General features: G+C 41.1%; 1 protein-coding gene across 2 annotated transcripts in view; it reads right to left on the bottom strand.

Annotated features, from left to right (window-relative positions):
• The window catches only part of PPP2R5E (protein phosphatase 2 regulatory subunit B'epsilon), a 78,544-nt gene extending 66,177 nt beyond the window's left edge, over window positions 1-12,367 (bottom strand). For both annotated transcript variants that reach the window (XM_074149922.1, XM_074149923.1), the window contains exon 1: window positions 12,211-12,367. In XM_074149922.1, coding sequence (XP_074006023.1) covers window positions 12,211-12,367 — 157 coding nt within the window. The remainder of the gene's footprint in view (window positions 1-12,210) is intronic.
• Between the last annotated feature and the right edge of the window lie 4,252 nt (window positions 12,368-16,619).

Here is a 16,619-nt window from a genome sequence, read left to right as displayed (position 1 = left end):
TTAAAATTACATGGGCAAAAAATTATCAAGTACTGAATGCTTTATCTAAAAAGCCCAACCGTAATGAAAAAACAGTCTGTGCTTTATTATTGTATATTATAGAGCTTTTCCGTTATATTTGAAATATCAGCGTTTTTTAATCCAGAAGTATACTTATCCAAAAACAAATAAACATGAAAATATGTTCATTTCCAAACCGTTTGCTTTTTATTGACCATGAAGTTTTGGCACATTTCAGCACAAGTGAAATAACTTTGAAGACGCTGGCTCTCAAACGAATTTTTGCTGCAGTGCAATGCCTGTTCATGCTAGGATCAACTGTGCAAAACAAGGGGAGACCAACGATGCACTCATGTCAAATGAGGTCATCTCTAGAATCTGTTCTGAAGGGCATGTCAATCCTCCTGTCTGCAAAATCCTTCATTAGAATGTTTCTGCAACAGGAATGACTATTCCAAGCAGTGAATAAAAGAAACCGGCTTAGAGGTACTTCAAAACCTGCTTCTAGCCACTTACTTCTGTTTCTAGATATTATGGCATTCCTTCATCAGGAGAACTTCCTGAAAACTTAAGAAAAATACTTTTCCATTGCTAATATTAATCAGAATCTCTCCAATTCCCTTACATTCTCAGAACCAGCTTGGAAGCATATATAGAAATTCTAAGAATGGTTTGGGGTTTGTGGGGTTTATTTTTCCTTTGGTAGAAGGGCTGCTTTGAGGCAGGGATGTCCCCCTCGAGAGTGTTAGTTGGAAGAATCTGTCGCACCTGAGATTTCGAACTACCTGAACCAAACCTTAAACTTGGCCCTTCTTGCCCAAGAAGCAAGGTGGTCCAAATGCTGTTTGTTGAACTTGATTGTGCGCATTATGGATGTGACGGTTTAGGGACAACAGGACACTGACAGAACAGGAAGAAGAACAGACTTGTCCTGGGAAATTCAACACATTTCTCCTGCCTTTGGAATTTCCTACCATAGGGAGGAGACAAAATATTGAGACCGCTGACTCTGTGGTTGTCTTTTTCTTAAAAGATCGCATCTTTTTTATTTATTATTTGGAACATTTATGTGTTTTTCCTGATATTTAGGAAAAGTGAGAAATTTCACTCCACGACATGAAATTTCACAGTTAATGGGATGGGGTAAACATAACCTCAAGCATTTCGTTCCTTTCTCCTTCCTTGCCAGGGCTCCTTTTGACTCATCGCAATGAAGTCTCTAGAATTTTTCCAGGAGCCTCTTCACTGCTTAATTTATGCCTAACCCACAGTACGGATCCCATTTGCTCATTTTTATAATACTAAAGGACTCGCTGCAGTTCTTTTTACTTGTGGCTAACGAGATTTAATCTGGCAGCTCAAGATGAGATTCTAAAGCAGTTTACAGGAACGGACACTTTTTTTGAGTTTATGGTATCCAAAATATAGACTAACAACCCCCTTGACAGGCTGTCTCTTCCTCAAAGTGTATCTAAAAAGCCCTGCATCACACACCTAACGGGTCTGCTCAAGTATCTTTGCCATCCAACATACCCTGAGACAATCGCACCGCTTTGCCAAGAGCCAAACCCAGGAGCCAGAACCATAGCCACAATCTCCACCAATTCAGACAGACAATTCTGGAGCTACTCTTCTCAGAAGGACCAATAAGCACTTCTCTGCATCATCCTTTCTAGCCCCCAGAAAAGAGAAACTACAGTGGCTTTTAATCTTGAGTAAAACACTTGTTATGTCTATGTTTTGCCAAAAGCAGAGGCAGATTTGTACTAAGATCCTCTATCACAGGCAGATCACAGCGGTGGCTATTTTCTCTCTTTGCCATGCCTTTTCAACCTTTCCGCACTTTTTAAAGATGAGCAGAAGTCTCAACCACTACACTTCCTTAGCACTGGTGGGGAAGGACGTTCCGTTTCTTCTAATAATAACCAGGAGGGCAGGGGGGAAGAAACAAAAAAAAGAAAAAAGCCCAAATAAACAAAACCATACAAACCAACAAACCAAATGCATGGAAGAAAAAGGACGGGGAAAATGATTGCATGAATAACTGAAAGGGAAGACTGTCTTGCAGTAAGGCCTGATTACTGCAACAGAGGCAGGATGGTGCTGGCATGCTCTTCACAGGGTGGATCTCCATCCTGACAGGACTAGTCTTGACTCCATCGAATGATATGGGGTTGGAAGGGACCTCTGGGGATCATCTAGTCCAACCCCCTGCCAAAGCAGGTCCACCCAGAGCAGGTTGCACAGGAACATGTCCAGGGGGGTTTGGAACATCTCCAGAGAAGGAGACTCCACCACCTCCCTGGGCAGCCTCTTCCAGGGCTCTGCCACCCTCACAGGAAAGAAGTTCCTCCTCATGTTTAGATGGAACTTCTTAGATTCAAGTTTGTGCCCATTTCCTCTTGTCCTGTCCCTGGGCACCACTGAAAAAAGACCGGCCCCGTCCTCTTAACACCCTCCCTTTAAGTATTTATAGGCGTTGGACTCCAGAAGTGCAGACAACCAACCACTGCAACACACTGACGGAGCTTAGGAAGACAAACAGACCATTTTTTTTTCTTTATAAATATAGCTAATTTTATTATAGTGAGATTTTTCAATAACCCTCTGCAACCCGCTCCACCTGGAGTGCTTGTTTTTGCATGCATGAGTAAGTTTTATCACCCTCTTGTGGAAAAATAAGTGAATTGTATCCGTCAGAGGTTATAGGAAGAAGTAGAAAGTGGGAGTAGGGAAGGCAATGACAAAGAACAAGCAAAGCAGCATGAAGAAGTATGGGCTGGGTAGGATAAAGGAAGGGGAAGTGAAGGAGAACAAAGATGACTAATAACACAGTACCACCTCAAATTCTTCAAAAAGCAATCCCAAAAAATGTTATTTGAAAACACCAAAGATAACAAGCTGCCAAGTTTATTCTTGGTAACACTGACAATATCCAACAATTAAGTTATGTTCTCTACAGCGATTCAAGTACTGTCTCAGCTGTAATCAACACCTTTTGCGCCTTTGTTTCCACATAAAGGGGAAAATACGTTCTCTATAAACACACAAGGTTAACTGTTCAAAACTGAAGTCAGAAAACACTTACTGGATACTTTCTTATTTAAAAACAGTCCACATATAGCATCTACACCTTACTGTTGGAATGTGAAAGTGGAGAGCACAGGAGCTAAACTTGCAAAGAAAACCAATGGAAGTTTATGCATTCACATTACATCGTACTGGGTAACATAAAAGAAAAATAAGAATATTTAATTTAATTCCTCTGAAATCTGGAATCGTCCTTTCCTCAGTTTCTGCCTATTCCCAATATCAATCTGTAATATGAGAAATTTAACTTGCAGGAGCCTTCCTTTACAACGTAACCCACATGACAATATATTCAAAACCTTCAAAGCAACAAACAAATCTACTGCCACCTGCATTTTAGAACTCAAAAACCCAAATTTGGTACAAGTGTACATGAAAAAGAAGCCAAGAAAATCATGATAGTATTAAATTAAGCTCATGACACTGCAAAGCAGTACAGAAATCCCAAACAACAAAAGGCCAGCTCAGATTAGGTAGATATCACAAGCATGGTGAAAAAATAAGAGATGTCACACAATGTATCCCTAAAACTTTCTGAAAATCTTCCAGGAATCCCACAGAAAACTACAGACTACATCCAATACAAACTACAGTTACTTCTTCTTAATGACACTAAATACTTTTTCTGGTGCTCCTCAAAAAGAGTTAGAAACCCATTAAAGATAATAATTCTAATAACAGATCTTCTTAACTTTATGATAAAAGAACACCTAAAGAAACTCTTTCCTCCCATTACACGAACTGTATTTATACAGAGCCTCTACACTATTCACAATGAAAAGCACAAAAGGGATAACTGTACAAGTTACATTTATTTCATTGTTTTAATCAAAATCTGACAGTAAAGTACTTCTCCAGACAACATAAAATTTCAGCTTAGCCTTATCTTCATCAAAGTATTTTGATTTTTCTGAATAAAAATTACGGTGTCCGAGTACTTAACCATTATCTCCAACTGGGGGGTCAAGTCCTAAAATTAATACTTTTACCAGTAGGTACACACAGTTATCTGCATTTATACATCATCCCTGAGATATTACTGATGATTTGCTTTAGCTTCTGCAAAATACCCATCAAGTAAAGAATGTTAAGTCTGTGATTGATGTTTTGCAGTAGATATATCTTTTTAAATTCATTTCAATTTTTAAATCTTAAAAAAATGCCTTATTATGGACAGATTTTTATAATCAGAATAACAAGCTGCTCGCCTCCACCTCTCTTTTATAACTTGGTCAGTTCTGAACTCCAACGTGAAGTTATTAGAACAAGCTCTTCAGATCAGGGAACACAAGAAGCTACTGTTACAGATGAGCTAGCAGTATGTCCAGTGATGTTCAACAGGCTTTCCAGCAATCTGCTATTCTATTTTTTCTTTTAGGAAGCTACCCAGAAAGGATCCCTTTCACTTTCTCACCTTCTGCCCATTCAACCAGGTGCATCGACTCTGTTAGACTGCGTTCCTTCTCTGCCCCAGACTCTTGGAGATGCTAGTCCTTGGAAGGACCAAGCACTTTACATGCAAGGAAAATACCACAGTTAAGAACCCATCCTACAGATCAGAAAGGAGAAAACAGCGGTAAAAATTAATAAAGGGCATAAACGCAAAATAATGATCCTTTTTTCATAAAAATGTATTAATACAAGTAATATAAACTTTCTACAGGAGACTGAAAAAATACATGGTTATATTAAACAAATTAAGATTATATACAATTTTTGAAGTTATACATGTGTCTCCATCAATTAGAAAAACCTACTGGTGAAAAATCTTCTATTATTGTAAATCATTATTACTCCTGATCAAAACTGATCCCCCTGTAGCTGGACTTCAAGACTTTGTTCAAAACAGACAATTTTTTCAATTAAGTGCAACAAGTAAGGGCACAAAAATACTTTACACTGGTTCTTTGGACAGCTGCCTTATCTTTTGAAAACGCTTGATGAAGAGCTTCAGACTGAAGCTGCAGCATTTTTTTTCTTATTTGTAGGCAGAAAACCACATGCACAGAAGCTACTAACCCTACGTAACAGTTCACCACCATTTCAGTTCCGCTGAATTAACTGTTTGAGAGGACGCAGGATCAAGCCCGTAACTAAAATTAGGAGGAGGCGAAATGGTTTTAACAATCTGGTTTGCATTGTGGCCCCACAGACACTTGGTTCAGCCCAGATGAAAGGCAACGCACTGGGGTATATGCATGGGGACTTCTCAAAGAAGATTTGCCACTAGAAAAAAAAAACCCTTGATGTAACCACACCTTCAGTGAAGACTGACACTTAGAACCAGCGAGGTTTCAAACTAAGATAAGCCCTGCCATATCCTTCTGAAAGAAGAGTCTAGTGTTTTACTAACAGATTTTCCTTAACCTTTCATTAATGTGTGCCCATTTGCTGGCATTTGTCAATTAGACAGTTACCAAGACTACACAGTCCCACCACTAACCCAAAAATGTCCAACCCTACCAAAACTCATCGAGTCCCCTCGTCTGTTACTTTTAAGGATTTTCGCCTGATTGAGTCAAAGAAACAGCAAAACTTGAATGAAAAAAAAAAAAAAAAAAAGTAGGTGAAAGGAAGTTACCCTGAATCTAAAAATAGTTTTCTGTCCTCCTCCCACTCCCCAGAAAGCATAAATGAAAGTGCTCTTTTCTCAGAAAGGCAGTAGCTTACAAGGGATGAATGTGAAAGGGCTGCTTCCCTACTATAAAGCTTTAACAATTAACAGTAGTAGTACCCCATTATAAGTATTGAATTTTAAAAACAAACCAGAAAATAAAATAAACTCAAAACCTAAACTTTATACATGACATTAAACATATACACAACAACTTCTTTATATACACAAATATATATTATACACAAACAGATTTTATAAATACGCCCACAATTCCTGAGATATGGAAAATGTACCTTTCATAACAGTAAAACTCCAGATCATAATCATAATAATAATGAAGGTGGCACTATACTTCAACAAGCATGTATGCTATACAGAAATAATTGCACGGCTAAACCAGAACTTACATTTGTCAAAGGTTCTTTGGGAAAGGAATACAAAGGAGGTACTTATTACAGAAACAGGAGGTTGTATTACAGACACATAGGGTGACGCTCGGACACAGAAAATTCTAATATTATTAGATAAATAAATAATACTGGGCAACATATTATAGAGACATACCGTACAAATACAGACCGAAAAGTTTCTGGTAGTAAAGTTTTAACCATCCTGCAGAAAATTATCAAGATTTTAGACTCCATCTTGTGAAGAGCACAGAAACACATTTTACACCGTGATTACAAGTTACTTCACTTCAAAAATAAACAAAAATAAAAGAAAAAGGAAAAGGAAGAGGAAGGAATGATCATCACTTAACATTTCCAGAAGGTAGACTGAGAAATTCAGGAAGTAAAACAATTACACCAAAGGTTTCAGGTTAAAAAAAACAAAACAAATCTCCCCCTCCCCAAAAAACCCCCACCTTTACCACCATGGCTATAAGAAAATCGCTAGACCTAAATAAAGAAACTTAGAAATAAAGACAGACAACTGAACATTAGAAGATCAGGGCTAAGCTGACAGAATTTCTCACCAACTGCACTTTCACTAAGAGACCGTTAAGATAAGGAGGTATTCTTTTACTATGATCTTCACTTCAAGTCAGCATTTCTACATATGCCCATTCCCTCCAAATACAGCTTTACAAAACTAGGTTCCAAATGTGGGAGACAATAACAAGCAGAGAAAAATTCCAAAATACAGAATGCAATTAGTATATGGCCCTTTCTTAACATCATCAAACAAATACATTTTAGAAACAACCAGAAATCTGAAGATTATCGGAAGGAATTATTCTACAACCACCAAATGTCAAAAAAAAATTAAAAAGAAACTTAAGCATATATTAAAAAAACAACTGCCAAGAGCACAAGAGAAAGTGAAGAAATTAATTGCATATGACAAGAACTCCATACATCTTAAGAAAAAATAATAAGTAGGCTAAATCCTCCTTCCTTCTGGGATTGTGGCCCTATTCCCAAATCTTTCACAGAGACTGCCCATTATGTCCAGATTTATTTCAACCAGAATGGGCACAAAATTCCTAGAAGTACTTCCAGGCTTGATGCCTGATTCACCATTGACTACGTACAGCACAAACCAAGTTCCGGGGTTTCTTCCACACAATGACTTTGGAGTCCTCGGATCTACTTCCAATGACAGAAATACAGCAAAATTTTACTTTGAAAAGTCATAACCACTACGAGCCTAACTTCCTGTTTATAAACTAGGAGAAAGTATTTAGCTTAGATATATTATTAACAGTTTATCGATACCTGTAAAGCATTTCAAATATCACAAATGGCGAGTAGCACAAAAAAGACAACCAGCCAACCCCCAAGGAAGTAAACACAAAATAGAAGCTGTATCTATCTTCTTCTACAACTCAAATCATCACTACTTCCCTGATGTACAGTTCTGAAGGCAGTATCCGTAAGTCTGAAAAAAACCCAGTTTTTATGATAAAGAATATTTTTTTTAAAAAATCAAGAGTAACCATATTTGAAGGAGGAAGTGCACATCTTGCAGTTCTCACTTAGTCAAAAGCCTTTTGGAGTTGGTAGGATTTTTTAGTATTTAGCCACTTCGCCATTTGACCTATAGATAGGATTCATAAGAAAAGCTTATCATAAAATCTCAACTACATGGAAATAATATGATGATCAAAAGCAAACAGCAAATAAAAAGAGATTTTTGCCTTTCTGACTATGCAATGCTCTTTTGTTGCCAATACAGCAATTCTTTAATGTCATGGAAACTATCTGATAATATATTAGAAGCTCAATACGTTTCATAATACTAAGGTAGCAAAGCAATGGGTATTGTTGACAAAGAACTTCTGTTCAGAATGTCTATTTTAAGGAAGAAAATATATCTAAAAATAAAAATCATACTTTGAGCTGTTTTCAACAACAACTATAAATAGTTTTAGAAAACCTGAAAGTAAACTACACTAACTACATTAGATCATTGGAAAATGTAGTAGAATGATAGGAAAAAATAGGCAAACCTTGAAATGACAAAAACTGGATACATTGATTTAAAATTTAAGTCTTATTTTTGGATGGTTTGCTTTACCTAAGTTATGTATTTTTAATGAGGTCAAGGCGGACAGGAAGAATCCCATGAATTACGTATAAGTTTTCTGTCCAATTTCTCAAGATGGTAAACATGAATTCATAAGGCATATGATCTTTTTAGTCATCTGCATGTATGTCTCTGGACACTCCCCTACCATTACAGATACTGGCAGAAACACAAATGAAGTCCTCATTCCCCTTTTACAGGTAATACTGAAATCATTTTGTTTTCACGTGTCCACTGCAACATACCCTTTTTTTCCAACCAACTGCTTTCCAACGTCACAGTCCTACCCATCTACCTCCAGAGACTTCTAAGTAAAAAGAGTATCTCTACAAAATGAAAGTAAAATAACCCTCTGATAAATAATACACTTATCTAATGCAGAACAAGCATGATTTGAGGCACGCCACAAGCTTGGTTAACAAACGTGGGCTGGGTTTGACGAAGGCACAGAGGTGGAAGTACTCATTCCCAAAAAAGGGCCCTTCGCCAGGACAGCTCTGCCACAAACCAGTTATCTAGGGGACCTGCCAACCTCGACGATACCAACAGCCTCTTTAAATGTAAAGCCAGAAGCAAAAGCCAGCTTTTTGGATTGTGGCTTTTGAAAGCCTAAACTCAGCACACCAGAACCTCAGAAGGCACATCTTACTTTCTGAGTACATTAAATGTTTGTTTACAAAAAGATACAATATACAAACTTCTGTTTATTTTTGGAAAAAAAAAAAAAAAAAAAAAAAGCCAGTAACAAAAACCCCCAAGAGTAACAACTTAATTTCTCTGGGGTTTTTTTTTCCTGGAATAAGCAATGAAAATTCTTACTGAAAATTGAAGTTCTTCTTGTTACATTTCCTAAATAGCAGATCATCCTTCAGACTTGTACGCAGCATCAAAACATAGCCTCTTCTATTTTTCTTTCCTGAAATATTTTTATTACCAAATGAACAACAACGACGCTGTCTTATCTATCTGGTTTTGCAATACAGGCATGTATGTTCACAGAAAGCAACAGACTGCATTAAAACACTACCAAAACAAGCCATTTCACTATATATGACTCTGCCCCTAGGGAAAGGAATGAGAGCAGATAAGATGTGACAGATGTGTAGTCATGTCACTTAATACACTACTGGAAGGTGCTCAAATCATTATGGTGACAGGCATAGTATAAAAACTTGCAAAGAATGGACTAAGGATTTATCTAGTTTTCTGCATACATGATTCTTGTAATCGAAGAAGATACTGAAGTCCATAAAAGTGCTGTTTGAGAGAAGGCAGACTGCAAATGTCAATATGCAACATAATCCTTTTTAAAAAAAAATAGAAAAAGAAAAGAAGAGAGCATAGCACATATGTTTTTGTCAGCAAAGCCCCTCTATCATGAATATGAAATATGTCTAAGGTTGAATTCAAAGTCTGTCCTCTAAAAGTTTCCTGTACTGAAATATTTCGTAAGAGGTTTAATTAAACTTGAAATTTACCCAAAACAAGAAGTTTAAATAAACTTAGCAAATCTCCAAACTGATTTCATTTTTTTCTGAGACTTCAACAAGCTATTTTGCTGAAATCTCTTCTCTGTTTTGGTTTGAAAGACCCAAACAGCAAAGATTAAATTAGAAATTATATGATTACTGGACTGAAACAATAGGACTAGTCACTTGTTTGAAGATAAGTGTAAACCTAAAAGTTTAAAAGGTTAGGGCATTCAGGCAACTGCCCAAGGAAAGCATGAAAAACGCAGGAGGAAATTGTTTCCTCACTTCTTTCAGGTTTGATATTTGTAACATTCAGGATTATTAATGTAGATCAAGAATATTTCCAAACAGTAGCATGATTTTTAACTGCCAATGTCCCTTCAGCAGGGACCAATACTACTGCTGTTTCAGACAGACAGTTAGGCCCAAATCCTGCAAATTAATCTGCCCCAGGTAGATCCCTGCGCCTCTGGGAATCCGCATTAAGTCAAAGAGGGAAAACTAACTCACAGGATCAAATTCTTAATTTGAAGCTGGACCACTGTAACTCATTATGACACTAATCATAAACGTCTCACCAACACTCTCTGCTCCCCATCTGTTTGTTTTATCTTATTATAGTTTTATATCTCAACCCATGGGACCAGCTACAGTAGTCAAATTAAGCCTATGTTTTTGCAGGACCAGGTCCTCAGATAAAGGCAACGTTTTCCTTACGCTTGTGCACATGAGTAGTTTATTCCCTGGACGGGACTATACAATAGAATGAAATAATTGTAATGTCAGTTTCTTCATTTATACAAATACAAATCTCAGTCTTTTCCAGTAATCCAGCCATTTAAGCCAAAGGATAAAGACCATTCACCTTCCAAAGCGTAGCAACTAGTATTTTCAAAGGATATAACCTGTGCATCAAAAATGACCCGCAAAAGTATAAAACTGAGCTTTCAAATTATTTTAAAGAAGCATTTGCTTCTTTATTGTACTGTCACAAAACAAGGAGAAAAATTCATAAAAGAATACCCATTGCAGACCACAGAGTCAAATCCACTGGCACCAACAGACCTTCAAAACTGAGGAATGCTGATGGGGGGGCGCATTCTGGTACAGCCTCCCCAGCTCCCCTACACATCCCAGTCAGTCACTGGCAGGCACAATGCTGCGGGGCCAGATGGACCTCTCTTTTGACCCAGTATGGCCATTTGTGCCATTCTCACAGGTATCCCACAGAAAGAAGCCTCAAATATTTTAATGACAACTCCACTAGAATTAATCCCAGAATCCTACTTTTAATTAAATTAAAAGAAAGACATTAAGATGTGAGTATCTGGGGGGGTGTGTACTTTGGCTTTGCTTTTTTACAACTTCTCTCTTGTTATGAAGAAGTGGGGTTAAGTGTAATTACACGTTTATTACATATTTCAATACTCTGATTAACAAATTTGTCAAACAGGCAGAGGAGGGAATGTGGGAAATATACTTGCTCCCAAAGCAAAAATGGGACAGACATAAGATTAAACCTTGCTATTTTCCAGAATGATCAGCACAACCCATGCTTATTTTCACTACTTTTGACAGAAAAGAAGAATAGTAATTAAAAAAAAAAAATCAGAAAACTAAATAAACCATTTGAGAATTCAGAGTAAAAGAAAGACTTCTGGAAGGCAATTCCTCCTTCCTCACCAGACAGCAATAATTCTCAGGTGCTGCTGGGCCCCTGGATTTGTACTGAAGTTCAGTAACTGGGATTTAGGGGAAGCATTTACACAGCATGTTACACGGATATTGGCATCCTTTCAAAAGTAGTATGCTGGATCATAATTTTCTTTCCCAAATTAGAGGTTAGATCTGCCAGCAGAAACTCAACCGGAGCTGGGATACACAGGCTCTCAAAACATTAGTATCTTGCCTAAGACCTGATTGGCAGCATCTTTCCTCCCGAGAGGCTGGAGCTCATGGGACCTTTCGATTTCAAAACCCAGCAGAAGCCAAGAGCTGGGAGTTACCTGTTCACAAATGCTATGAGAAGGGGTCCCATCTCCCCAATAATCTCTAGGGCATTGAAAATACGCCCATGGGCTGCACTTGGCACCAGTGGGACAGGCTGCAGACCCACACGTTACAAGCTAAGATCCTAAAAACCAGCTCCTCTCCGCTCACAAATCAATTTACCCTTACCAGAATTACTGTTCATTTAGGTCAACTGCTGAGGGTTCACAAACTAAAATACTCACACAGAGCCTGAGTGCCTTGAAAATTCAAGTCATGGTACGAGTTAACATGAGCATTTAAAACTTTCAAAAAGTATTGCAAACAATTACCACACCCTCAAGTCACAGATTAAACATTTTGTAGAGCTTAAATACATACATTTCTGGCATGAAACATTTCTCATTGCTGGCAAAATTTCCCTGCAATCTCTGGCAATAGAATACTTTTGAGTTTAGAAGTCATCTGTGGAGTAATATTGTTTTATTTATTAAAAATAATTCTCGATCTTACCTTTTAGCAGAGGCAGGGGAGTTAACTCGATAGGCTTGCCCTGAGACCTAAACTGGGAGGAGCTTTGTGACCTCTTCTGTCTGGCTTTTCTGACGGACTTCCGAGAAAATCCGTCTACTTTATCCACTGATGGAGGAGTAGTTGGTGCTGAGGACATATCCCTACTGAAGGAAAACAAACGTTACAAACATATTCCAAGTGGAAGAAATGGGTAAAGACTAACCTAAATTTTCAAAAAATCCTTCTCTTTCTGCACCGCTCTCCTGCTGACAAGTCACCGAGACAGACTGTTAAGAGAGTTAACTCACCAACGCATGTACAAATTGTATAGAATAAACATAATGGAACAGCTTAATAATTTTTCTCACTCACTTTTTCACCTGTGTCTCCCATTTGCCAAAAATCCTGCAACAGGAAAAACTCAGACCTAATGCTGACATCATTACATCAACAGAACTTCACACACCTGCAGATTTGACATAGGCCTTACACTATATGTTCTTTGGGATGAAATAATTTCAACTCATTCTGTAAGGCACAATGCATGCTAAAGAATGGGTCCACAAAAAGGTACAAATATTTTTTTTGGCATCAAAGTCATCAATATGCATAGGACCAAAAAAAAAATAGGACAGAAGAAAAATTCGTTTATTTGCCACACCTATAGGATAGAAATGTAAGAAAGTACGGCAAAAAGAGTATTGCTATTTTCACAATTTCACTAATACTGACAAATTTTGTACATTATCTCTTTATTTTCCTTTTTAGAAATACTCAGTTACTTCCTTGTAAATCTCTTTATACATAGTTATTCCACGTTCTGACATTTCTGTAAGAATAGCCGTGTGGTAGCCATAACTGTTCTAAGGGCATAAGCCAGAAAAGGTTTGCAGGGAGAGGCAGAGAGCCAAGAAAGATTTCTGCACGCAAAAGTTTGTTTGTTTCCCAACTCTACCAGCTGGTCTAAGAAATAAGCATTGCTTCTTCCTATAAAACTTGCCTTGGTAGTACTCCTGTAGCTGATTCCATACTTCTAAGGAATACCAAAAGGAAACATTTAAATAGTGAATTAATCCAGCCAGCTATTGTATTTACTAGTCATCTTCTCTCTGTTAAAAAGGCCCGTCACATCTTCATAAAATACATGAGTAATACTTAAGGGAAGCAACATAGGAGGAATTTAGGCCTACATATTTCAAGCAGCTCTGTCTACAGTTAACTTCACCAGCATTTTTTGACTGAAATCAGCAGAACTATCGGCATTAATAACGGGATCATTAACAAGAGCAGCTCTGTTGATTTCAGTAAGGCTACGCAGTGGTGCAAAGTTAAGCATCGGCATAAGCATTTGCAGGATCAGGGTCTTAGAGCACGTCCTTGGAAAGCATTACTCATCCTCAGTGTCTGTTGACTTCAATTACCAAAGTGACTCGTATGCTAAAAGAAGTTGATTCCACAATATAGAGAACACTTTCGAGTACTTATTTTATTAAAATAATTGGTTACTCATACGCTCCGTAAATTATTAAATCCATTGAAACAGACATTATCTGGGTTTGTCTTTTGCAAGAAAAGCTTTAGGAAGTATGATTTCTTGCAACAGTGTAAACAAGTTCCAAAACAGAAGAACTATTTAATGCAAAATTACATATACGTGCACTAAATCTATCAAAAATGGAAGTATAAACTCCATAGCTTCTTCGAGGAAGCATGTGGAGCACCCAGAAGCTGAACTGTGCAGCTGGCATTACAATAATGAAAAAACGTTACTCCATCTTTTTTATTTCTCCTGAGGTATTCTTTCTCTACCAGCTTAGGCTTTCTAAATATAATATACTATCAGCAACATGAACCTGTGCCTTAAACTGGTCTTGTTTATCATCCGGTGGAGGTGGGGGGAAAATCGCCACTATCACCAGGGCATTCAGGCCCCAGACAAGATTAATAAATAAGTCAGATAAACTGAAATAGAATGGCCTGTACTTCAGCAACCCACTTCTAAGATTTCAACAGTCCGCCAAAAAACATACAAAGTTTCCTGTTACATAAACCAAATGCTGGAAATATCAGCAAAAAAACCATATTCTTAAAACCTGAATCGGTTGGCCCCATTTCATCTCGTCAAAAAGATTCCCCTCCTCATCACGTGTATCATTAAAGTGTAACCATTTCTGCAGAAATGTTCGCACGCTCTCTCAAAATTAAATTACCAAAAAAAAAAAAAAATAAAAATAAAAACTAATAATGGACAGGGACTAAAGTAGATCACTTAAACTGCAGGATCATTGTGTCAGCAAGAAGCTTTACTGACACTTCTCCGCTGTAAATTTAGTAACAGTTTTCCCTAACCTGCTTTATAAATTATTAAAATCTCATTCTAATTCAACAAGACTACATCCAGCCTAACAACCTTACAGTAAACACTGATCTTTTTTTTTTTTTTCTTCTTCTTATTTTCCCCCCCAGTCTCTCCAAATGAACATTCCCTCCCCTGAATACACTACCGCCGGGAAACACAGTTTCAACCAGCTGGGGGGGGGAACCCGAGATTATTTATTGTGTGCGAGTAGAAAAGCTGCACACCCAGCCACTGCTGCTTGCTTCTTTCAGCAAGGGGGGGGGGGGGGGGATATCTTATTCTATTCCCGAAGCCTTTTGGTAAATACGAAGCCACGCACATCGGATCTGCTGGTCCCCCGGGGGGGGGGGGAGGGGGGAGGGTTTGGACGTGAAAATACCAACGGATATCACCGGGGAAGGGAGCCAGAGCCCTCGCTCCGCGCCCGGGGAAGCCAGAAGTGTAATTAGCCGCCTCCCGCCTGCTGCTGTCGGCTGTCATTTCCAGAAAGGGAGCCGCCGAGCACCGCAGCTGGAACATGTCCTCCCCGCAGCCCCCCGCGCCTCCTCACCGCCGCCCGGCCCGGCCCGGCCCGGCCCCCCCCACAACCTCGGCCCGCCCGCGCCTCCTCCCCGCACCGCCGCCTCGCCGCTCCCCCGCCAGCCGGCGCGCAGGGATGGAGTTTACCTTGACCCTCCTGGTAGAGAAGCCGGAGACGGGAGGGAGGCGGCGGCGGCCTGAGCCGGGCTTGGCGGAACGCGGCCGATGCCTGGCGGCGGCGGCCCGAGTGTGGTACGCGCCGGGCTCGGTCCCTGCCGCGGCGGCGGCGGCGCAGGAGCCTGTAGGCCTCGGCGGCGTTGGCGGCCTCCCCAGCGCAGGGCGGCGTTGGCGGCGGGTTCAGGAGCGGGCGGCTGCTCGGGCTCCGCTCAGTCCCATGCACTCGGCGCGGCCCCCTGCCTGCGATGGCTGCTGCCTCACTCACATTCCCGGCGGAGCCCTGCGGAGGGGCCCTGAGGAGGCGGCGGCGGCGGCGGGGGGGGCCGGGGCTGGGGGGGGGCGCAGGGAGAGCCGAGTGCGGGCCGAGCCGAGGGGGAGCGGCGGGCGCGGTGCGGGCGGCCGGTTGGGGGGGGGGGGGGGGGGGGCAGGCCGGGCGGGCGGTGCTGCGAGGGGAGGGAAGGCCTCTTCCGCCGGCGGCTGTCTCAGGTGAGTGGGGGGGTCCCGGTGGGCGTCGGGGTCGCGCTCCGGCTGGCTCCTATTGTCACTCTCAGCGGGCTCCGGCCATGGCACTCACTCACTCACACACACACACACGCTCGCTCACTCACTCACTCACTCACAACCCAGCCTGCTGCCACCGCCCCGCGGCCCGCCCCCCGCGCCCGCCCACTGGAGCCCGTCGCCAGGACGCGCCGCCTCATTGGCGCCCGCCGCCGCCGCCGGGACAGCCGGGAAAGGGGAGTGCTGCCGGGGGAGGAGGCGGTGCCGGTCGGGGCGGCGCGCAACGGCGAGCGGCTCCTCGTTGCCCTCGGCCTTCTCGTCCCTTTGCGGGGCCGGGGGAGAGGCGGACGAGCGCCGGCCGCCGCCAAAGCGAGGCCTGTCGGCTGAGGTAAAGTCCCCGGTAATGCTGAGGTAACGTCCCCGTCCCGCCGCTCTGGGCCCTCTTGGGGGGGGGGGGGGGGGCACAGAGCCCCCTTCCCGGGGAGGGCCGCGGGTGGGAAGGGCCTGAGTGTGTGAGGGGCCGCTGGAGGGACAGAGCCCCTTCAGGCACGGCCCGCAATTTCCTTATTTTGCCCCATAATGGAGCCGGGAAGCGGCGCTTTACTTCTCGGCGACAGGGTTTCTGCAGCCTTCCTTCCGCCCTCGGGTTTCTTTAGCCAGTGTATGATTGCTGTCTGAATCATTTACGCTTTTTTTTTTTTTTTTTTAAAGTGTATTTATATGTATAGGGGCCAGCACAACGAATGCTTGTAGATAGTATTGTTAAACACCTTAAATTCTATTTATTTACCTGATGGCTTGGTGTTTGGTGGTTTATTTTTGGTTCTTTTTCCCAAAATGCAACTAGTGGTGT

The sequence above is a fragment of the Numenius arquata genome, chromosome 6 (genome assembly GCF_964106895.1).
Source record: "Numenius arquata chromosome 6, bNumArq3.hap1.1, whole genome shotgun sequence".
Classification (NCBI taxonomy): domain Eukaryota; kingdom Metazoa; phylum Chordata; class Aves; order Charadriiformes; family Scolopacidae; genus Numenius; species Numenius arquata.
The sequence above is the reverse complement of the archived record's forward strand: the minus strand, read 5'-3'. Positions and strand labels throughout refer to the sequence as shown.